General features: G+C 46.0%; 1 protein-coding gene across 1 annotated transcript in view; it reads right to left on the bottom strand.

Annotated features, from left to right (window-relative positions):
• Positions 1-24,966, bottom strand: part of LOC143357939 (spondin-1) — a 195,970-nt gene that overhangs the window by 30,032 nt on the left and 140,972 nt on the right. The window contains exons 3-4 of the mRNA XM_076794669.1: positions 14,643-14,956; positions 13,163-13,342 (exon numbers count right to left, since the gene is read on the bottom strand). Of these exons, the coding sequence (XP_076650784.1) occupies positions 13,163-13,342; positions 14,643-14,956 (494 nt within the window). The remainder of the gene's footprint in view (positions 1-13,162; positions 13,343-14,642; positions 14,957-24,966) is intronic.

Below are 24,966 nucleotides of genomic sequence, written 5' to 3'. Positions count from 1 at the left end.
ATCGTTAGAAAGTTGCTCGCGCGTACACGGCCCGGCCCAGCCCGGCCCGACCAGGCCCGGAATCGCTCGATTTTGGGCAGAGGCGACTAATTTCGAAGCATTTGTCGGTAATTCACTGAGGATTTGCTTCTCTCACTCGGAATCGTTCGTGTTTTCATAGCATCCGTTTCGAAAATTCGTCTACTACGAGTTCGAGCGTTTCAAATAAATGAAAAATGGCAAACTAGATTTTCCAGAATTGCTCCCTACAGTGCCGTCTCGCTTTAGCGCCGTTCTTGGGACCTCTGGCGCGATCATAACGGTGGGAGGTGGCGATTTTGTCGCAACATTGATTTTCTCTATCGAAATATTTGTGTACTCCAAGTCCGACTACTAAAAATAAATTCACAATGCAAAACGGAATTTTTGAGGTGAGTATTCAGTCTTCAGGGTAGCTCGCTATGACGTTACCTCGTTATAGCGCCGTTCTTGGGACCTCTGGCGCGATTATAACGAACGGAGGTCACGATTTTGACGGAAACATTCTTTGCTGTCGCCTGAAAATTTGTCGACTGTTAATGTAGATAGGGAAACCGAATTAGAAATGTAGAATGAAATTTTTCAGTGGTTAGGTTGGTTGTTCAAGTAATTTTATGTGGCGTGTCAGACCATTATCGATCATTTCCACTGAGAGTATGCTCTGCTGGGAGATAGTTTCGAAACTTGTTTTTCCACGAAACAATGCCTAGCCTGGAAATAATTAATTCTAGCAGGAATAACCCCCCATTCGATGCCCCTGTGTGCTATTAATCCGATTACATGGAACGAACTATACTATACGCGTTAGCATAATTGTTCCGGGCTCTCGATCGAAAGCTTCGAGAGTCCTCCACGCTTATTACAATTACGACACGCAGCCGCTTCGACGGGACCTTGTTAATGTCTAGGGTTTTTATCGATCGTCCACGGTCTGATAGAGAATTCGGAACAAAATGGTGGACTAATGGGTACAAACTTGTATACACCATAAAAACACCGGGAACGTGTCTGGATAATTTAAAATCTGATTTTGAGTCACATCTTCAAACGATCGAAGCTTGAAAATTAGCGAGCGGACCCTTATGCAAATTTAAGATTCCAAAAGACAGAGAATATACTTTCAGAATCTTCAGTTGAACCTGAAACCGGTCGTTTGGCCGCTGCCAGTAGCAGGTTTCATGTTACGTAGTCCAATTTTGTAAAAATGGTATTGCAACGTTGCCAAGCGTTATGGAAATCATTTTTGAGAAACATTCGTGGAAACTTTTACTATGGCAAGTTTCACAGGGCCGCCGGGAATCAAACACGGGATTCCATTGTTCCGGTTCTCGCGGAACAATTCACAGGCCTAATTTTAAAGTATTTGCTGGAAACGTTGGCCAGGTATCGGGCTTCTCAGAGCGGAATTCGCGCAGCTCTGACAAAGGAAAAATTTATGGAGCGCCGGCGGAACGCGCCGCGTGGCCTACGGCGTAACGAGCAAAACGTATATATTCGTCGGAACCCAGAAAACAGAGTTGCGGCCCGAGACGGGCCGAGCTGGGCTTTTTATCGTCCGGCTGCAGCTGCGGTGCTCGCTGCAACGCTCGACGAATTGTTCAAAGGTTTTATGCCGGCTAGAAAAGCTGGTCTACCCGATCTACAGCCTCGTTATCTAGTTCCGGACTCGATTGTCCAGATAAGTCACTGCCAATTTCGGAAAATTGAACGGTGATTCGTCCTATCTGTCAATAATCTTAACAAAGTCGAAAATAATTTATTTACAGTTTTGTTCGTCACTTATTCGTTTTTGCCATGAATGCTTAAAATCCGCGGTCGAATATACTAATCGATGCAAATCGCGAACGACAGACATGACAGTGCAGTGAAAAGGTTCGTCATTGATCAGACACGTTAATTAGAGTCAGGGGTTTGGATTAGCGAGGGCCTAGCAAATTAGCCCAGTCTGTTCCCTAAAACCTAAACCAGCTTTGATACGCGCACCGTAAACCGGGAAATGGAAAAGTTTAATCATAGAGCCACTTTGCGAGGCTCGAATTCGGCGTTTTCGCTAATGATTGCGGACACTCGTGACCCAGTTAGCGTCGCGTCGAGTTTTCGAAATTAATATCTTAAGAGCTTCGGGCGTAAATACCGTCGATGCTTTCCGTGGAGGCAGCCGCGATAGAGAATGCCGCGGCGCGGGTCTTACGGACACGAGAGAGGCCGTGGACCGGGCTCTGTTATCATTTATGCCAATTAAGTTCGTTCCGGGTAATGCGGCGATATTACGGTAACAAAGTGGTCGCGGCGGTTGTTGGTGCTGTTACCTCGCGCGCGCACGTTCCTTTTCTGCCGCGGCGCTCGGACTTTAATGTTCCGACTGGAATATTAAGGCGGCGAGCTCCGGGAACATCGGTTGCGCAGTTAAACTGCACCAGAATTAGGGGATTGCCGACTGCCGTGCTGTTTTCTACTCCATTATCTATTTATTAGCTGCATAATTTCCGTTACGACCGCGCCCTCGCCGAGACTGCCCGAGGGGAGACTCGGAATTGTCGAAACCCCGGAGCTTTAGAGCTTTCTTTCGCTTCGGGGACGACGCTTCACGCTGGTGTTGCGGCAGTCTCCGTCCCGACGCGGGGAATTATCGGAAATTATGAGTTAACGTCGAGTCATTTGTTAGCAAGTAATAACAACATTTTTCTAAACGCATAAGTTACAGTTATTATTAAGTATTCTAAAATTAAAGTTTGTACCTATTGCAACCGCAAAAAGTAATTGCAACCAGCTTTCTATTCGTCGAAAGCTAGCAAAGGATCAAATACACAAATAGCCAAGTTCCAACATGAATCGTAGTAGACTCAACAATTATTACAATTTCGAGTTAACTGATATAAGATTACAGTACAATTTTCCAGCTCCAGCCAGTAAAATCTTAGACTACGACGCGACGGCCAACAGAACTTGTAATCTCGATCTACTTATAACTCGCATTAGCAAGTTCGAAATCGTTTCTGCGAGATATGCTTATTAAATCAAGGAACTTAAGCAACTACAAATAACTGCATTAATTAACAAGAGGTACGAGCCAGCAGTTACGGAGCAGCTGTTTCGAAAAATATTAGCTTTAAGTCGAGAGAGAATTTGTCACGCGATTTAATTTCACCGGGCGCAGTGGACAAGGTCGGTGTGTGGTCAGACACGCGAGAACAGGGTTTATGGTGGCCCTTATATTTACTCGCACGTTTTCTGAGTAACAAGGAAGTACACACATGATTGTATAACGTGTTTTCTTTGAATCTAGCTGCCTCCGCTATTGCAATATTCGCTGTTATACGTGTTTACACATACTATAAATGCATAAAGATCCGCAGGGCACTTATAAAAAAATGCAGAAAAATTTTACTTCGCGTAAGGATCCGCAGTCTGATCATAATTAACACAATATTGCCACTTTACCGCAGAAAACTTTGGATTCGGTGAAACGATTAGCGATAACAGCTTGCAGGAGCTTATCAGGAGCGGATTACGTGGTGTCGGCGTCAAAGAAGCTCGCTTTCTTTCCAATTCCGAGAAAGTTTTGCAGGCTCGCGTTAACGAAGCCGCGGGGGGTAGGGGGAGGAGGGTAATTAGCTTTTTACGAAGCTGGAAGGCGCGGAAACTATTCCGGGTCCACAAAATACGGGAAGTTCCGACGAATCTTCCAAGTTTCGCGGGCCGAAGACGCGGGAGGGGTGTTCGAGGAGGAACGCGCCGGGGGTGTGGGTTTTTCCGACAGCCGGGAGGAGCTACCGGCTATCCCGATCATCCCCGATATTATAATTGTTCCCGGGGGACTGCGGCGCAGCCCCCCGCGAGGCTCGTTAACGCTGGTAAGCCGTGAGTTAGTATCGTCGGGCATAGATAAAGGGAGGAGATGCGTTAGTTGGCAAACGCGTCGGGCCCGAGCGGATTATACCAACTTGGCTGAAAGCAATAGGGCTTGGTTAACCATGACACGGGCGCATGGCGGCAGCATATTTCGATGCTCGCGCCCGTACTTTACGTAATTACCAACTATTCATAGGCGGACGATTATCCCGACTGTTTTCGATTACGTTCCTCCGACGGCCGAGCAATTTGTCTCGTGCTCGCGAGCCATTCATGTACACCCCTCTTCTCTTGCCCCTCCCTGGCCCCTCCGACGAATTAATTCGAATCGGTTCGTGGCTCATTAGTCCCCTTGTCGCTGGAAACGTCCACGGGGAAAAAAAGTAACATAATTTTTTCGACCGCCGCCGCGCCGGTACACTCGGAGCTAACGATGAAAGTTAAAGTATCGCTAATAGTCCTGGGCGAAAATTCGTGAATTTTGAAGCTGTCGCAACTCTGTGGAAAAAAATCGCACGACCGTCTCTACCTTGGCTCGTTTCAAAGCCTGAAGCCTCTCCCTGTATCGTTACTTTTTTATAGGGTGATTTAGTATCGCGGATTCAGTTGGAAAGCGAAGGTACTTTCCCCAGCAATGTTACGAATATAATATCGCTAATATAACGCACTGTGTGGAGTGTGAAAAAATTTTTCTGTGGTTCAAATCACCGGGGATTTAAAGATTACAGCTTCTCCTTTACGACGGCGGTAAAAAAATTACTGTCCGAGTTTTTTCCACGAAGTTATAACAGGTTAAACATTTTAACCACTCTCACTTTATAAATTTATTAAATGAGTCGTGTTTTATTCTGTCCAACTAGACTGCGGAGAGTTTAGGCATTACTTATTCAACGCGGCGTGTATGATTTTATAAAATTCACAGTGGTTAAGCATCTCATAAATTCTAGCATGCTTTTTATTTCATGAAACGCCTACCAAACTCGTTTAAAACAATACAGAAACTTCGTGTACTCCAGGCTCTTTCATACTAGAAAATAATTTATACTTGCACACAGATCTGCAACAACAGATTTGAAACAACCACATCAAATTACAGTTGAATTCAACAATAATCGAGCGTTTCAAGGTGTCCAGGAATATCCTATGGGTGAATTTTCATGCGAGGAGTGTCCTCAGGATGAAAAATAAGGTTTTTCAAGGGCTGGCAAACTTGGTTGTCGAGCTTTTACAAAATTCCTGCCCTTGATCCGTGAAATATTCACGCTGCTCTTCGTCGGAGGAGAGATTCCTGGAGGGTCCTCTATTTTTTATTTATCCGTGGACGATCCTTCTTTATCAACCGCCTTAGCACGAACGGTTTTAGCGCGCTGTCCAAGTCTGTTACGCCCGGAATTAAAGAAGAATCGTGTAGCCCAGGGAAATGTATGAGGGCGGATTATTCAGATTAAGCCCGGACCAATTGGGGGATGATCGTTCGCGACCCCTGTGACCAATTCAACCCCCCATACCCCCTGCAACCCCGTCGCACAGCCCCGTGTCAACGCTACAGTGTCAAGATAAGCGACCCGGTTCCCAAGATAAATGCGAGGGATCCGTGACTCTGTTCACCCTTGCATCTCAATCTCCCTGTTTATCAACGAGCATACTCTTCAGCAGTGTATCGCTGGACCGCTTTTAACCCTCATTTCCAAACGTACATGTCGGAACACCGACCCCGCACGATCAGAAACCTTCTCAGAGAGCGTAACGATATTTTACAAGAATTTTGGAAATGACGTTTCATCCGGGCATTTAATTGTTCCGTGCTAATGCGCGCGGAATATGATAATTACCTTAGTTTGTTGTCAGGAGTAATTGCAGGGTCGAGATAGTTAATGTTCATATTTAATGACGCTCCACTATGTATGCTATGCATGGACACTGCGTGTGGTTAATACTGTAACCCTCCCATTGTGCGCGTCTAATTGCTGCGTTCGTGTGCATCGTGCGGAATTATGATCAAAGAAAAAGTAGGCGAGAAATTTTCGTTGCTGGGAAATTTTAGTGTACACGCGAGTCTCTTTTTCAACACGAGATTCCCCAAATCCTTTCGGAAAATTCTAAACATAAATCTCAATTAAAATGGCATTTCAGATTTTACAAAAAAATTAATAAACGAATCACCTTCCTGCAAGAACGATATTTAAGATAAATGATCTACACATGAGTATTTAGAGGGGGAAGGGCGTGAATCCGAGGGTCGGAAAAATAATAGCAATCCGAGGGCCAGAAAAATATGACGAACCATAATTCGAAGGGCCGGCACGGCGCGCGTGTACCAGCGTGAAAATTGATCTCATTACCCGCCGCGAACGGTAGAATCCTCCCGAAACCGGAGTCGCAAATAAGATTCAACCCCTCGCCTACGTGCGGCGCCAATATTTTCCGCGCTAGGCGGCGCAGACTTTCCATCCCCCGCAACCCCGTTCTCCGACCCGACCTCCGCCGAAATCTAATATACCCGCTTATTTACGTACGTTACGGGACGGCGAAATAATAACGAGCCCTTTCACGCCCCTCGAAAGGGAAAACGCGAGGCTCTTTCGACGGTCGCGCCGCGTCGCTGTTTACTCGAGGTGCTCGCTGCGTGCCTGGAATTCCTCTTTCCTTTCTGCAATCGAATTTCCACGGGGCGAACGCCTCACGCCGGAACAAAAACCTGGCTGGGGACCCTGTGTTGTAACGCGTTCGCGAAGAAATAGTCAACGACCGTTTTATCCTTTGACCTCCCGACGACGAAATTTGCCCGGAGATCGTCTGCTCGAGCCTTTGTCGCGAGAATCGCCGAAATCCGATGGCTTTTGCGAAAATTCTCTATGGCAACCCCCTGGGACACGATGGAAAAAGTATAGCGAATGATCCACTAGCACAAAAGTAGAGAAACAATTATTCCGATTTTTGTCATTCAGTAGTATTAGTCCATATTGTCGGGGACTTTTATTTTAAGCGGCACAAGTCAAGCATTGCTCAAACACTTTACCAGGAAATGGCTCAAATGTGTTTGCTAAAGCGTGACTTAGTAAATTGAATGAACAAACTATCAATTTTCAGTATCGGAAGCACAGAGAAGCCACAGAAATGCGTCTTGAAGTAGAGGAAGATTTCTTTCGATTTTTGTCGTTCAGTAGTAGTAAGCGTGATTATTGAGGAAATTTATGAAGAAAGTGAGAAATGTCCAAAAATATTTATCCTCTAAACAGTTCAGACGAGCCTATTAAAGCCTAGTCTTTTCATTGGCAATATCGAAGCTATAGGAAAGCCACTGAGCATGTGCTTATTTGTTTAATCATTTTCCCGGGGAGCGTTCGTACGATTCTAAAGTTGTAAAAATCTGTACTCTACAGATCCAATTGCGAAATTCGAATTCACGGTTGCAGCCGAGCGCGCGGAACCCCCGAAACAAATCTTGCCCGTGACTTTCCAGATGCTCGCAATAAAAGAAACTGCAGAAACGCGAGTTCAGTTTTCGACGTCGCTCCGCGCACACTTGTCGCCGAGTAGAAACGGACAAGGCCTTCTGGAATTTAACGAGGTTCCAAGCAGGATCGGAGCGCGGAAATTCCCGTAGTAGTGCAACTCGCGATGGAAATTGCAATCGTAACGTGATTATTCGCGAACGGAGTTTTCTAAAGACTTCCGGGGAAAGAAGTTTCGCAAAGGGGACTATCTCTATCTTACTCTCTACGGAAAAATCGTCTTAAAAATGTAACTGTTGGAGAGAATGAGAGAGAGAGAGAGTTAGTTCGGCGCATAATAATTGGTTGAATCGCGAGTTTTCCCGCGAAAGTAATCGGATTCTCGAGAAATCGAGTCCGCGGAAAGCACGATGGTCGGGATAGGGGGAACACAATCAAAACAACTTGGACGTTCCCGGAGAGAATGTGGAATCATGTTCTACGAGGATCGAACATAATTTCACGGAGCAAATCGAAAGTTCACCGCTATCTGGAATCTATCTCGCCGGGAGCCGGAGAGGAAGGCATTCGGGATACTCGTGTTTTATTCAGGAACCGTGGCCGTACTCAGCCTCGCAAACAATGGTTGACGATCCTCGAACAGCACCGGGTAAACTTTTGCGGTTGGAGAGCATCGATTAATAGCGGGGCGAAAGGCAACGACAGAGGAATATTACATCCGAGAAAAATGAAGAGCACGATCAGCAGACCGACGTGAATGAGAACATTGACAGTGATAAATAGACGGCGGATCTTCCTGCATTTAAACCTCCCGAAATCCCTCCAGATATTAATAAAACGCTCCGGAGATTTCAACGCCGTACTGCATTATTCTTAACCCGGGGTAGCTAACCTCTCGCGAAAATAACGAACATTTAAATCTGAATGCCTCGGATATAACTATGTAATCTTTTTTGAGCATTGGTCCTGTCAATTTGAGAATTTATTTCTCTAACTTGTTAGTAACTTTTTATGGTTTGACTTTATTATATTCACCCGACAATTCTACTTAACTCTTATTGACAGTTCAACAATCAATTTCGTTTTAAAATTGCTCCAGGACCTCGTCGATTTTTAATGCAACAAAATATATAGAAAATTATTCAGCCTTCTGTTCGAAGTTTTTACTTATGCTGTAGAAGTAGAGACAGTGGATTTGCGAAAGGTTCACAGGGCGTAGAATAATTTGCCATTCGGCGAGAGTCAGCGAGGTTCCCATCTTTCGCCGATCAATAAGAGCAAAGGCACTCATTCGATAGGAAAATTTACGGTGTGCTGGGAAAAGGACGATATGAAAAAGTTCGCCCAGAGCCGGGTGAAATCTCAATTCCCGTAGGTGGAAAACCGGGAGAGCAAGAAGCCGGGAGAGGTTGCGGTGACGGAGGACCGTGAACTCTTTTTCCGTTCGCCGTTCGTATTTCAAACTCCGTCGGAAAACGCAAGAATTTATAACTGGTGACACGTTATTGGCTTCCTCGGCCGTAAGAATGTACCACTTGCTCTTAAAAGTCACCGGATGCTCGTCGAGCGTGACAGGAATTTAAATTATGGCCTACACTGTTCCCTGTACAGTGAGAGGGAACCATAACTTGGGCCCGGAATTCGTAATACTTGGAGAATTGATTTACGTCCTCTTGTACGAGTCAAATTTGAGTTCGGATTGGAAACAGTCTTGTTAGGTGAAATTTAATCGGTTAGATTCTACCCGCCGGATGTCTTCATTGAAATTAGATAAAATACGAGAAACCAGCTCGCTTTAAACAACCGATAAGACTTTTTCCGTCCATTTCCGCACGGTTCCCCGGTCCGGGCAATCATCCGCGCGCGCAACCAGCAATTCGTATCCGCTCGAGCGCATCTCGCGACCAATCGACCGGCAACGCGCCTTTCCCGTCCTGTCCGAGGACATAAACACTATCGATTCGAGGAATGGTTGCGCGGGGAATGGTAGCTCGTTGCGATACGAGGCGGACATTACGTTCTCGCGTTCCAATTCCAAGCGTAATGGAGTACCTAAGATGCTCGGGCTTAATGGAACCGTTCGCGCCCTCCTTTCTACGATTTGCTCGCCCCTTTTTTTTTCTACCCCGGAACCCCTTTCTCGCTTTCATTCCGAGCGACATACCACCTTCAATCGGCCCTGTAATTTCTTCCGAGTCGTATCAGCTTGCTACAGAAACGTTCCTCCAAGAAAAACACCTTTCAAGATTGAAATTTTCAAATTATAATTGCAAATATTTGTTAAAGTCGGTGTAGGGATTTTATAGATAAAATTGGAAAAAATACATAACTTACTCGGTGAATCCTGCTGGTTGTATTAATACCTTCGTTTGCCGGTGTTTGGCAGAGTTTGAGGATGCTCGCGACCCGCGAATTTCCGGGAAAAGACCGTCAGAATTAGCGCAACACGGCTCGACGGTTTCGCACGGGCGCGATGCACGCCGACTCCGTTAGAGTTCGCGAAACGAGTGGAGCGCGAGAAGCCTAATCAGCTGTGAATTACGCTCCCTTCAACAACTGCCGGTTCGGTGGATCGCGCGACAACCGTTGCGTCCCTGTTCACCGGCGAAGAAACGATCAGACGTTGAATCGCAGCCCCGTGAAAAGCAAACCGCCGCGCCGCGCCGGCCCCGATATATTGTTTCCCCATCGATCTCCCAGAATCAAACCGAATTTCGTCTCAATTCTCAAACGGAACCCGACACTGTTCCGAGCTGGGGAGAGCTGTTTTCAGCTTTGGAAGAGAGAGGGATAGGGGGAGAGAACCGGCCACCGACTCGCCGGACTCCCGAAGAGACATCGATATCGAGGCTCTTTATCGAGTGTCAGAGCTACGCTCGACTACCACGTACCAGAATTCGCCTGTTGAAACGTTTATTCCTGTCCGACGCGATTCTGGACCGGCGAATATCGACGATTATTGTGGACGATTTAATGCCCCGGGCTATAATACTCGCGATCGCTCACCGGGAGCTTGAATGGCAGTCGATGATGTCGATCTTGTAGCACGTTCGAGTTCCCCTGCGAAAAATTAGGTTTTCCGCTTTCGAAGCGGCGGGCGACAGACTTTGATACTCTTTTCTGGAGAAATACAGTTTTAAAATAATCTCGGGTGGAATGTTGGATGATATTTTTATGAAAATGTTCTTGCTGTTGTTTTATCGAGTGGCAGGCCAATGAAAACAAATTTTTATCAAGTTGTAAAATTTCTACATTATTTGGAAGCTAAAATAATTCGCAATCCTTTTATTGGGTGAATTTCTATTTTAGTTGGAAACCAAGGTAATTCACCATCCTTTTATTCGGTAAATTCTTATTTTAATCCTCTTATTTCCTACATTTGTAGTCCACTTAAGAGTTAAAGTATTCCTTAATCACTTTATTTAATAGATTCTTATTTTACTTGGAGGTTGACGTAGCCCTTAATCGTTTAATCCGATAAATTTTTATTTTGCTTCCAAGGGAAAATAGTCTTCGATAGATTGTTCCACATTTTCGAGTTGAACGAAGTTAAATAAAATGAAACTAGACATGCGTGTAGGAAGAATAATAAGATCGAACCAACAGAAATCAACAAAACGAAAGCAGTTAATTATCACAGCCAATAATCATAGAACAATGGACGACTCTACGCAGTACCCTGATGGACAACTGACCACCGTTCCCATTCTATTTCCACCAACCATTCCCTCCCACATTCCACAAACACCTAACCCAAACAAGTTCAAGAAAACTCTGACAAAATTCAGGGGGAACTTCCACGCACAATCATCCTGGTCTCGTTCACCTCCATCCCAGAGTACATTCCCTTTGCATATCAAGCCGCGCATGAATCTTGCATGTGTGCCGGAGACATCTCGAAGCCAGCATACCACAACTATTTTCTTCTCGTTGCTGGTGTACAAGATGTCCCGACCTCGAAATAGCTGACGATGCTCGACGTCGACGACGAAAGACGGAGGTAGCCAGCCCTAGGAAGCTGAGGGGGAAGCTTGGGGGATGAAACGGCAGCTGAAGGGAGGAAAAATGAGAGGGTGGTCGAGGGGTCTATCGGATTAGCGTGGAAAGTTTGATAATTACGCGGTAAGCGGCGCCGGGCTGAACGAGGAAGTCGCTCGCTGGGGGACAGAGTGCTGTCGCGGTGGCGAGAGAGACTTGTCACCGTTGAAACGGGGGTCTCTCGACAAAGAGAGAAAATTCTAGAGAGAGAGAGAGAGAGACAGGGGAGAGGGGACGAGCGGGAAAAGTAAGTCGGCGAGAAAGGAGGACAGGCAGTCAGGAAGACATAATTAGCAAGTTGAACAGCCGGCTCTCGAACCTCGTTACTGTCGCCGTCGCTTCCGGTTCCAATGTTGCCGAGACCGGGTCACGTACGAAGAAGCAGCACCCGTTATAGTAATCGAGGCTCCGATGCCTCGCTGTTAGGTGACGCGCGGGAGAGCTGGAGGAGTGCGCACACCACGGCCCTAGTAAATAAATATTGACGAAACTCAACTCGCGACCCTCTTCCGTGACGGAAGTGTGTTCGACATTGCAGATGACGGTGTCGATGGTGCACCCCCACCCTCACCCCCGGGGGCTGGAATCCCGGTGAGCACGGCTCCAGCAAGGCGACGGAACCGTGGCCCCGTTCGAGAACACGATGACTCAGCGGGGAATCGCGATGACGGCCCGGATCCGCTGATTCGGCCGTCGAAAAACGGATGATCGAGTCTCGCGAGAAAATCTGGGGCTCCGGTCGACTCGATTGGAAAATGCTGGCTGTTTGGAGCCGGGAATTTGATTTTTCGGGTGTGCAGGGGTCGGCGGTTTTCAGTCCATTCTGGGTCGACTCGGATTTTTGTCGATCGGAATGATCAATTTTTATTTTGCTTTTAGGCTTTTAACATTTTTACAATGGACATTAAACATGGAACAGCTTTATCCATATATTTCACATTTGTTCCAGTTCGATGGTTTGCTTGATTGCATTTTAATATTCGACGTCCATTTTTATCGAAATTTTCTGGTTGTTTAAAATTAGTCAGCCCTTATTTGGGCGGTGCAGAGATACTTTTAATATTGTAGTCTTTTGAACATGGCGCAGTTTCCCAATTGTACGTCAAATCGGGACCGACCGGAATCCATATCTCAAGTTGTTTTATCCCGTCATATATACGAGACTCGATCGAAGTGTGCCGGTTTCCGATCGGCATGGTCGAATTGATTTCGATTCGGATCGGCTCGTAAAGCTTCCTTCGAAAGCGATAAAGCGGTGACCGCGTTTTCGATTCTGCAACCCTGCGGCCACTGGTCGATCGAAGATCAGGGTTGCGTGTACGTGAATCACCTAGCTCGGTGAAGGCGAGGTTATGGGCGTCAGGTGTGTAAGGTTCGGATAATAGACGCAAACACCGAGATAGTCTACATAAACCTATCAACCTACCACTATGTGTAACTACTATCGTCCATATGACGACAACGTGTAAATTTGTAGATCTCCATCGTGATAGTACTAAAAAAGAAATTCGTAAACTGTGCTCAGAATAAATCAGAAAAAGGGAACACCCTTTTCGTGTCTAAATCTATCTGAACTGTCAGTATGAATAACTAGCATAATTTGAACGGCAGCGACGTAAAAAAATTACTGGATGTAGCGTGTATTTCCTTAAACGACTCTGTAAAGTTTCGTAAATATGCGTCACCCAGTTTTCTAAAAAAGAAATTAACAAGAAGACTAACAATAACAGCACCGTTAAAACTTTCCTTTGTGTCGCAGTTAAAAAAAGAAAAAAATTAGAAGACCGTATAAGACCTACCTTGGTGAAGGTGAGGGTGGCAATGGGCGGTAGGCGCGGCAGGTTCGGATAATAGAAGCTTCCAGCGGGATGTGCCGGGTACCGCGAGGTGATCCTGTAGGCGATTCCTTGGGGCTGGGTCGGCCAGTTGGCAGCCGTGAATGTGAACCCGTTATCCGTGCCTCCATCCAGCGGGTCCAGCTGCCGGAAGAAAGAGGAAAAAAACGGTCGGATTGCGCACACTGGTTACTTGAATGGATGGTGGATTTTAATGAGATGGGGGTGTGTGGGTGGGCCGGCAGGGGGTGTGGGAAAAAGCCGTATTTGCCTCGGACCTATTCCCCGTAAATGGGACGCGACCTACATACGTCCCCCGATCGACAGTTTTCAAACGCGTTCACCTTTTTTCCTAGCACTCCCCCCACGCGTCCCTTTTCGCAGTGGAAATTACCTCGCTGCTTTAACGAACGGCGGATTCCCATTTTCCGATGGCAAAAAAATTGTTCGCGGCTCTCTTCCTCCAAAAAATAACCCGACGCTGGAACGGACGGGTCGCGTCACGGCTGGATTAAAACATCGATCCGCTTGGCCACTTTCTACCGGACGACTCGATGACTTTCATCCGTGATGTGATTTTCCTATCGCTGCTAACTCCTCGCCACCCCCCCCCCCGCCATCATTTTTCCAAAAAATTATCGCGCCGGTGTTTCGGTTATTCCCGCGACGCTCTTTGCCGATTAATCAGCCGTCGCGAATTTCGGCGGACATAGACACCGGAATGAAGCGAATTTTTCAGGACTTTTTCTATGGCATCCGGTTAATGAGATTGAAAGGCGAGGTGCGCTGACGAGACTGGTATTTTGCGGATTTTTAGAGGATTCACGGGGGTTGAGTAATATAAATGCGTCACGTTTTGTGGCGGGACTGCAATTAGCGATTTTTGTGGCTTTTGCGAAATGGTTCATGCATCTTTGATTTCGCTCTTAAAATGTTTTTTAAAATGCAGACTGCAACAGTACGAATGAAATCAAGTTTTCTGTGGAATGTTAGGGACACTGTGAGGTAATAATCCACGTCTATACAAATTAGATAATTAATAGTTTAACAGTGAGCCTGGTCTAATCACTGGTCTAATGACCGGTTCTATATATTTTACTCTACTATTAATTTACTCTCCAATGAATTATTTTATTCAAGCATATACTATCTCAGAGCACAATTGCGACAACTCAGGGGTTAAAATGTACCTGTATCCAGGACTGTAAGCATCAATCTTCAAAAATGCAATTTCGCAAGATCTACAGCCACCGTAGATGTGGGACGATGCTTCATACAGAAAAGACTAATTTCTCATTTGTTACATTTTCGGGACTCGCTGGGGAATGAAATATAAAAAGGAGGAGAGAGTAAACAGGGACAGGTTAACAAGCTTCGAGCAACGAGATAATAAATCGAGAGGAGATTTAGGGCTCCCCGTTGTATACTGAATAAATAAAGTTACCTCGACGGTCACAGTGTCCACCCAGTTCCCTTCGACGCACAGTTGGAAGGAGTCCACCCCAATGAACCAATCGGGACTGGGGTTGATACGCGACATGATGCTGATCAGAGTGTGATTGCCGTCCAAAAATGCTCTCGCGATACTGGTCCCTTCCCCTTGGGGCACCGGTGGCCCAGCAAACGAGTGCAGGCTGTTAGGGGAGTCGCCATCGGCATCCAAACCGTCGGTTCTTCCGGTTTCCACGTATAATCTAGCACCGCTGGATAGCCTCTCTCCTAGTCTGTATAGAGTGTAGGTAGAATCGTGTGTTCGGCCTGCAACATGAAAATAGCGTGGTCAGTATCGATCAAAATTTCCCAATCGAGCTCTATCTTTATCGCTTGTCCTTTACCAGCGTGTATATCGATAAACTATGCACTTCCATGTATGTCGAGAAGGTATTAACTTAAAATATTAATCCTAGAGTGCGTGGGTAGAATATTACCGTAAGTTATTAATCATACAGTATATGGGTAGAATATTATCGTAAAATATTAATTGTAGTGTAATATTGGTGGAATATCAACATCAAATATTTAATCTGCAGTATGTTGGCTGAATATTCACTTTGATTATTAATTGTAGCGTACATTGACCAAGCATCTACTTGAAATGTCAGCTTTTGTTACGTACTCTACTAAATTAATGGATCACTGAATTACAATCGAAAAATTGTTGATCTTCGAACTCCTCTAACTTCGTGTAAAAAAATCTTACAAAATTCTACCTGTGCTCGTTTCAGCCCTTGAACTCAAAATTTTTATTTACAGTTGAATCGCCAGGCAACAAGTGTTAAAATAAATTAACTCGCTGAAGCTATTTATCAAAAAAGAAGTTCTATGAGAAATAAATGTATAATTGTAACATAAAATAAAGTTGAACTCGGCAGTATCACATGGTCCAGCTAAAACAAAATTTTAACCTATCACCAGTTACCCAAATTGCTCCCAAAAATTCCAGAGGAAGAGACGCGGGTAAAAATCGCGAGAAAGAAATTCCAGTTGGTTAACTAGCATCGAAGCAGAGATTGCTCTCGTTTTAAGATAAAACCCTTGTCCCGAGCCGGTTCGAGCCCTCATTGCAATTCCGCGATGCGACAAGGGTGCAGAACGAGATAAAGCGTAACGGCACGATCTCTCGCGGCTGTATCGTCGTCGGATTACGTATTCGAGCGTTCAACCGTTCGCGAAGCAATGAAAAATTATTCGCCCGCGGTCATTGGGAACTGAAAATCTCCTAGAGCGAGACGTGTGTTTGTTAGTTATGATGATCCTGGGCATAATGCCGCGATTACGAGGGAGGCCCCCTTTGATCGGTGCGGAATTAATTAATGAACGCAGCCATTGCCCGTCGCTAATTCGCCGGAATCGGTAAATTGGACGCGCGATGCTGTTAATACCGCGAGCAAACGCGAAAGTACGACCGCAGTTGCCATTTTTTGCGTGATATAAATTAATAGCGCGGAACCGTGCTCTGTCAGAATATAAATTAAAAAATGTACTATTTTCTTTTAAAACGGCAGAGCTGGCCTTCTCCTTTACTCTACCAGTTACACAAAAAATTAATGACTAAACAGTGGATTTTTATGTGACATAAACATCGACGTTTACATAGACGTTTGTTTCTTTCTTAAATAACTTTAGTATTTTTTACTGTTTCAAATGTTCTTTCTGCTTTGAATTAATTTTTGTTAGAAACGCATAAATCCCGCAGTCTATTAACGACACTAGGTGTGAAAAACAATTCCATGCGATTGGTGTAGACAATTTTTATTTTGCATAAAGATCCGCAGCCTAGTAGTGGAGAGTATTCAGGAAAATGCAGGAACGTTTTCGCAACTATTTCGGACAACTGCAATTTAGGACGCGTCCGCAGACTTTTGGGCGTCGATGCGCGCCGCGGTTAGGCTAAATAGTGTCCGATGACACACCGAGGATCACCGGGAACGGTTATAGGGATCGTTAACGGGCCACCCTTCTGACGAGATAGCGGGATTTACGCGGGACAGGGAATTTGCAGTCGATGAATGCAACACTCCCGGAAGCCGTTGATACCTGCTCCTGAAATCAGCCGATAGATGCTCCCGATGCATTCGCAATTATCCACGCCGCCCGCGTCGTTCCCGTTTCCCTGCATCTTCGAAACCCCGGGAAGATCACGGGAATTGCAAAGTTTTCGAATTGCAAGTACAATGAGGCAGCCGCTATTCGACTGGTGGCACTGTTTCACCTCTGTTTCTGCGAATTTATGCAACCTAGTATTTCTGTGCTCGATTTAAGACGAGGATTCGAAACGGGAACTTGGTTGCATGTGGGAGAGGTTTCATCAGATATACGTCGAACCGGTTGGACGGCGATCGATCGCCGCGCGAATTACTGTTCGGGACGGGTCCGAAATAGGATAACATATCGCGGGGCATAATAAAATAGAAAAGCTTTGCTCAAGACCCCGGACACGTAGCCACCCGCCGCGGAACTCGTGCGCGAAAACAGGAAGCCGTTCCTCGTCTCGGGTCACGGCCAGCTAGGAGTTCACGTTCTGCCAAAACGAGTCGACAACACGGCGCAACCATAACCGTGAACGTTCTTCTCGCCCTCTGCGACGCTGTAACCTATTCAAGTCGAATTTATCGCCGGGGACCTCGCAAACTTCGGATCAATTCGGGCACAAACAGCACTGGCCCTAAATCAGACCGTTACAGTTGGATTCTCAATTTGTTCCCTCCAGATCATAGCTTAAACACTGCAAAAATCCTTCCAAGAGAAAACAATTTGAAGGATAAATATCGATCTTCCTATTTCATATTTATCGTTCTTTTAATTATGACGTCGCGACGAAGACGAATGAACGTGCGGTCTGAATTTCCTCGAAATCCGTCGGTGAATTCATGGGGACAGGTAAACGCAGCGTGGTTGACAAGTAGCACAGCTGCCAAGCAAAGAATTTGTCAGTTTCCGGGGCAGGAGGTTGGGGGTGGGGGAGCGTCTCGCATAACTGGCTAGGAAATAAAGCGCCGCAGCTTGTCTTTCGTTCGGGACGCAGCCGTCTCCCAGGCAAGATAAATTAAACTTCGGGAACGGTTGAAGGAGACGGGTCCTAACTCGACGAAATTGTAACCGTGTCTTCTGTGTTTCTTCCTTAATCCTCTTCCCCGCGGATTTCGCGTGCCCCGTTGAAAAAGATCCGCCGGTTTCAGTCGCGGACCCAAGCAGATTAAGCCCCGTGGAACGCCTGTAATTTGAATCTTACTTGCGTCTCCCGCTCGGCAGAGGACTTCAATTCCATCGTCCGCCATTTATTCCCCGAAGCATTTGTTCTATCTTCTTATAGTCTTTACGAGAGATCAAGATCCATCCGGAGGGTCTCAGAGAGGATCAGCTGGATCCGTTTCACGATATTTTTTCTATCGTTACGAAGATGATTAAGACGATACGCTCCGGGGAAGGTTAATGACTCTGGTAACACGGGGCGATCGAAAGACTCTTTTGAAAAATATATTCCTCGAGGAACTGGATATCCCTTGTACGGTGGGTTTTAGCTGCTGGGAAAAGATGCGCGCACGTAACCGGCTTTTGTTATTCAATCCTCATACGCTTTTGAGATCATGTTTAACAACATTTTGGAATTCAAGGTGATCCAGGCGGGAATGTTTTGTTGCACGAGGATCCATCTGTCGCTGTCTCGAGGAACATTATCCGCGCGTCAAATGTTTCGCTCGCGGCCCTGGAAAAACCGGGGCATTCTCGCGGTTTCCCATCGACTCGAGATTCTCGTTCTTGCGTGCAATTTTCCGCTTTTCTGAATTCGACGTCTGCTCGGAGATCGACGGGAAACTTGTTCTTCTGTGTTCTACTCCTCGACAAATCGAAATCGTGGGCGTGGAACGGTATCTTCGAGCCTAGAAATCCTGGGACTAGGTCAGATCAATGTCCGAAGAACGCTCTGTGGTTAAAAGTGTACGGATTTATGAATATTCGAAAATAGTTTCGTTTTACACTGTAATTCCGCCGATTTTGTTTTACACTCGCAGTCTCGTATTTCAAAGAGATACATCAAGGCACATCGTACCCACATCGAAATAAAAAATCTGTCATCATTTAAAACGCAAAATGGGTGCACGAGAGTCAAAGTGCACGTTCCCCGGTACTTCATAAATTCGCAGGTCCCGCAACAGTGCAAGAGTTTACAGTTCAGTCACAGGGGCGTAAAAACCGTGCTTTTATCTCGCGAAACGATCTTAAACCTTCCCTGTTCTCTTACGCCCGGCGTTTACGTTCCCGGGGTCTTTCGGTATCGGTGTGTCGCGTGCTCCACTTTGAGAAACGCTGCCTCGAAACCTATTAAGTCTCGTCGACACACGTATAATCGACGACGTAAACGTTATTCAAATGGGGGCGCCGTTGTATACCGGGGTGCGAGCATTGCGATTCAGGATCACAGAGCGGCCATTAAAATTCATGAGCGCCGCCCGTGTAATTTCGTTTTTACGTGCTCGCACGCATTAATTGCTACCCGGAGCCCGACGACACCTTGGGATCTTCCGTAACGTCTCCGAGCTCGTGGAGGCTTGGTTTGTCCTCGCAAATAACACGAATAACATTGTCGAGGCTGTTTCCAGGGGAGGGGAGAACCACGTGGACGATCGCGTCGAAACTTCGGCCGCGTTTTCAATTTGCCGAGCTGCCCGACAAAACGTCACCGGTTGCGGTTTCTCCGTCTGGCTGGTTCCGGGAGCCGACCTGAAATTCGCTTTTCAAAGGGTTTTCCAACCCCTAGCAGTCGCGGCCCCCGTAATCCTATCGAGTTCCAGGGAGACTTAATTAGTTGTAAAATTAGCGAAAACCGCGAGGGAAATGGCACCGCGCGTTCCCGACACCCCCGCAGGATGAAAAGGGTTCGACAGAACGGCCCCCGAGTTCCGTGTCCGACTCGGCTCGGATAAGAAGGAATACGCGAATTTTGGTAATGGGGCGGCTGGTCGTTTCGGCGATTAGAATCGATTCCCTCTTGCGAGGGTGGAGAATCCAGCCTGGATTCCATGGGACGAGCATGGAAACCACCCCGGGAATATGTTCGTTCGGTTGTTTGATGAACTGTGACCATTTTCCCGGACGAAATACGAGTCTTCTGTGTTCGCGTGATTTATACACTGCGGATTTGGGAACATTGATGCACGATTATCTACTTGTGGGATGAATGGTTCATTGTGCGTGCGTGCGTGCGGGCGACCGGATCATGTTGCGACGGTTCGGCGCCGGTATGTTTGGAAAACTCGAGTGACTGAAGAGGTGTGAACGAAAAGTGTTTAGGTCTAAGTGATAGGAGAGTTTGTGTATTTCTAAGAATGAAAGCGATGGATGCAAGAAACAGAGTGCAAGCGAGATGAATGCAAGAGGGTGAAAGAATATAAAGCGTGGATGTTCGGTAAGAGCGGAGAGTAGAGTTGCGACTGCCTTGCGAGAAACAGCGTTAGTCGTGTCAGTGTTATTTATTCTAAATATATTAATATTCAGCAACGTGTTTCAAAGAGATTAATCTCCCCATTTCCCAAGATTCCTACATACTTAAAATGAAAACAATGTTTATTTCGCATAAAAATTCACAGTCTAGTGATTTAGCGCTTGGGGTTGAAGAGAGATAATCCTTTCGGTGGTTACTGAAAATATTTGTTATATTTTGTGGGTTGATTCATAACGTGCTCGTATGACATTAATTGTCATTCGTGTTATATCACTAGACTGCGGATTTCTATCCGAAATAAACATTTTTATCGACGATTGCAGCACATGAACCAAATAGGAATTTATGTTGTCTACTGCGGTCATTTTCTGAGTTTCGTAATTTAGTCCGTTTCAGAACGAATGAATTGAGATACAGTGCCACTAATTTTATGACGATCGGTTTTAAGCAAATCAATAGCGACGGACACCGGTCACCACCGTGGCAGTCAAGGTGTTACTAATTTTTCTAATAATTGTTAATAAATTCTTTTAATCTCTTCACTGTTTCAAATTGCAGCCATCCATTTCCCTCATATATGCACAAAATCTACAGTCTATATATTACTTGTGCGCCGACGATAATTTAATCAAGCAGAAGAATAAATAATTTTGTTCACTTGAAAAAGGGGGGTAGTATTTAACTGCTTCTCAGACGCAGTATAAACGCAAAAGCAGCAGCCACCGATGATATTCCGGTGAACAAACTCTCGAAAGTAGGCTTCCGGGGATTCGTCGTAATGAGTGACGCCGTCTCGCTCTGCGTCATACCTGTGTATCAAAGTAGACTGCTGGACGCGTTCCAAGAGCTATTTAAGCCGGGACGGAATCACCGATTCGAGAGAAGAAGAAATTTTTCGGTGCGCGCGGCAGCTATGATTTTCTCGTACGGAAGGGAATCGCGGAACATAATTATTCCCCGAAGCTTCAAGAATTGAACGGTTTATTAATTGCTTTAATTAACCGACCGAGTCGTTGAGGGCGGTGGCGGCAGCTTCGTCCTCTCTCGTTATTTTAATTTTTCTTTCTATTTTTTCGATCCGCCGCGGCGGTCGGAGATCTGGAATATCAAAAAATGATAACGACAAACGCGGATATAAAATAAACCGCGTAATCGCTTTCATCGGCGCGAGTCGGGAACAATGAAGAGGCACTGACGGGGCGGCGGTGGTTCCGGGGAAATAATCTGAAATTTATGAACCGTTGAATGAACGAGGGCGCGTTCATTTCGTGTGTTATTTATTTTTTGTTCTTCGACAACGCGATAAAATTTGGCGTCACGCGCGCGGAAACGGGATACGTCGTCGACGCGACGGGAACAGCCGCGGAGAAACGAATGCGCGCGTGTCGCCGTTTCCACGGAATTTAAATCGCGGCCGGGTCGATCGATTCATCCTGGCCCGCATACGTTATCGCCGAAATAAACAACTCGGATCGATGAATATTCAAACGGAAATGCGCGTGCCTCTAATAACTTCCATTAGCCGGGGACCGTGCCGCGTCAACCGAGCCGACGGAAAAAGCCCGCCGGACGATCGGAATGGAACGCTTATTTCCGGTATATCGTCGGCTTAACGATGTCAGCCTTTTTTAGAGGCCGGAAGATATATGACAGCTTTTGTCAAGGATAGACGAAACTCCGACGGCATTTTCAGCGAGCGCGAAAAATTGCGGCGCTGCTGAAACCAATCCCGTTTCTAGAGCTTTCAACGCGTCCGACCGCCGATCCAGAAAAAGCGTTTATTATTAGGCTGTCGCAATTTTCTGCGAGTTGCGTTGCCTGAATGAACCGTGCAGGCAATTGTTCGGTCGATATTCGATGCTGTCCGATTCGTTTCAAGTAGAAATGGTACGAAATGGTCAGACGAACCACCAGCATTAATTATACCCTCTCAGAAGATTAATGTTGAGAATATTTTTCTCGAGAACTAAGACTTTGTTAATTAAATGTTTTTGTGTTTAATAGAGTGTACTTTAGAGACTGTCTCATAATTTTTTTTATGTAAAAATATTGATCAATGACAAAGTTATGGCGGATTTCAGAGAGACGTCTGATCGACCTCTCAATTAACAGATCCCGCGGTATATCAACCATAACTTTGCAACCAGTATTTACTTTTAAAGAAACAAAAATGCGAGATACTCTCTAAAATACACCCTACTAAACCCAGAGAGATTTATTCAATAAAGTCATACAGTTCCCCAGAAAAAATTCCCAAAAATCAGGCTAAGCTCAACGCTTAAGTAGAATCGACCAACCATGACCAGACATCGCCTGATCGATGCCTTGTCGGGATTTTCTACCGCGGGGAATAGTTCTCAATCGCGTATTGAATTAGGTCCGTTGTCGGACCAGTTCCTCGAGGTTCATAGCGCGTTATTGGGTCCAAAATGGCGTCCAGCTGGGAGCAGAATACGAGCTTTTGACAAGGCTCAGTGAATTAAGATCCCGAGTGAAAGAAACGGGTGACGCGTATTCACCCCGGAGTTCGATCCGGCCGATTTTTCGTTCTAAATCCATCGAGCGACAGCGTGTGCCAAGAACAAAGCTGCTTTCACGCGATTGGCCCGCAGGAATTTCACTAGCCTCGATTCGGCCAGGGACAATGCTTGTCCGCAGACAATACCGGGCCACCTTTTTAATTAGCAGCTGCGATGGTATGCGTGTGGAGTCGGGGCTTTTACGTTCTCACCTGGAGCCGATATCGAGTGCACCGGCGAGAACAACGACGCCTCGAGCTGACAAATCGTCCGGCGAGACTTTCGGGGAGGACGCAGTCATTTATCTTCGAGCCAATCGGCCCCGGTGCCAATGGCTGCCTCGACGATTATGCATTCCGGCCGTGCTCTCGCCGAAGAAATTTATATCATCGACACGGAATTAGCGGTATCTGCTGCGGCCACGGGTCACCGCGCTTCACCGCAACGCCTGACTAATGCCAGACTCTTTCCTGACTGCGAGAAACCCCCGTCTGACTTCTAGAAGACATCCGTTTCCTCCAATAGCAGCGTTCTCCGTCGGAGTCCACTGCCGGTCGCGTTTATCGCTGACTTCTATCACTTACAAATAATGGCCGCCTTCGGGAACTTTTTTTTGGGGCGCTGTCAGAGCAAATTGAAAACTTTTTTATGTGGTTTCATTCCCTCGATCTTTCAAAGTATAAAAATATTTTGCTGATGTTTTTGCTGTACGAAATGGCGGAGCCATAACTGTATACACAGACTTCTTTTTTTAATAGAAGTTTATTTTGCTCGATCGGGTTTTGGGGTTTTTTTAAGCGGAACAGCTGAATGTATCAACTTGGAACTTCACGGGTGTTTTTTATTGACCATTGAAGAATACAGATGCATATTTTTCATGCGAAAATAGTGACATTTTTTGTAAATACGGAGGTTCAACCAGAACGCGTTTTCGGAGATATGCTTGTCCATGGGTGCCACAAAATCGATTTCTACAGTTGACACAAACACTATTTTTTTATATTAGAAATATTAGAAATCATTCAATATTAGAAAAATGCCAGCGTGAGATAGGTGGAATTCGATTCACACGAAACTCTTCCTGATCTTTCAACTTGAAGCATCAAACTTTCCAAATATCGATTCCATTCCACTCAGAAAGGAAAAAGGTACATCTGCTGAGGATCTCTGCCAAGTTCAGTTGAGAATCGGACGATTGGTTCGCAAGATGTTCAATAAACATCGTACCGAGAAAATCCCGTTGAAAGTTTCTTCTATAACATTCTCGAGGTGCTCTATTCGAAAATCTGCTGGGTTGCCACTCTCAAAAATTTGTTCGAAAAATTCCTCAAAATATCAAAATCGTAGAAAACCATCTTTAAATCCACATTTTCGAGAAAGAAATAGCAAACTCTATCAATTTACCAACGTACAAAACTTCCAAAAACAATTCCAAAATGTTCAAAGCAATAGATACCTACAGATAAACTTTTTAATCCGCACTTTCGAGGAGAAAAACACTCGATCTATCTATAGGTGAACGTATAAAAATCCCAGAGACAACTGCAGGGTCCAGAAGCGCAGAGGGGAAAACAAAGAGTCAGAGCAATCGAATTAATCCGTGATTTCGTGGAAGATTTGCCGATCGATCGAGTGCGTTCCGGGTCGTCCGCGAAAGTTTTCGTGGGAAAGCTCTCGTGTGGCCGAAAGGTGGTAGGGCGGGCGAAAAAATAAACGTTCGGGCGACGAAGTCGTCGAAAACTAGGACGAGTCCTCTTCCCCTCCGATCCCTTCGGCAACTCGACAAATTCCGCTCAGGTTTTACGAATCGCTCGGCGAAGTCTCATCCGTTCGAGGTTCGCCCCGGCAAAGTCCCGGTGAACTAACTTCGAACTGGGCGATATCCCGCGCCCGAGGAAGGAAACTCTGCCTTATCCGGCCTCCGACGACGACGACATCGACGTCGACGAAGCCAGGTTCCCCGCTCTTTCAGGACCTTAATGGACCCGGCACACGGCGACAAACTGTCGAGCAATAGCTTCTGGATCCGCACGCACATCCACTCTTCCGCTGATCCGCCCCCGTTCCTCCACATTTTTGATGCCGGCTACTAAATATTTTCATACCGACTCCGATCGTTTAAACTTCTTCGCCCCCGTGAAAAACCCTCGCAAGCTGAATCGCTTATAACTCGACTACGCTGACGCGAAAATCCGCCATTCCCCGCGAAACTTCCCGCCCCGATTGAAAATAAAAATTCGCCAGAAATCAATCGTTTCGCGGTTTTCAGCGCCGGGAACTTTCGAGTTACCTCAGCTTTTGAAGTT

This window comes from Halictus rubicundus, chromosome 10 (assembly GCF_050948215.1).
Source record: "Halictus rubicundus isolate RS-2024b chromosome 10, iyHalRubi1_principal, whole genome shotgun sequence".
In the NCBI taxonomy this organism is placed as follows: Eukaryota; Metazoa; Arthropoda; class Insecta; order Hymenoptera; family Halictidae; genus Halictus; species Halictus rubicundus.
The sequence above is the reverse complement of the archived record's forward strand: the minus strand, read 5'-3'. Positions and strand labels throughout refer to the sequence as shown.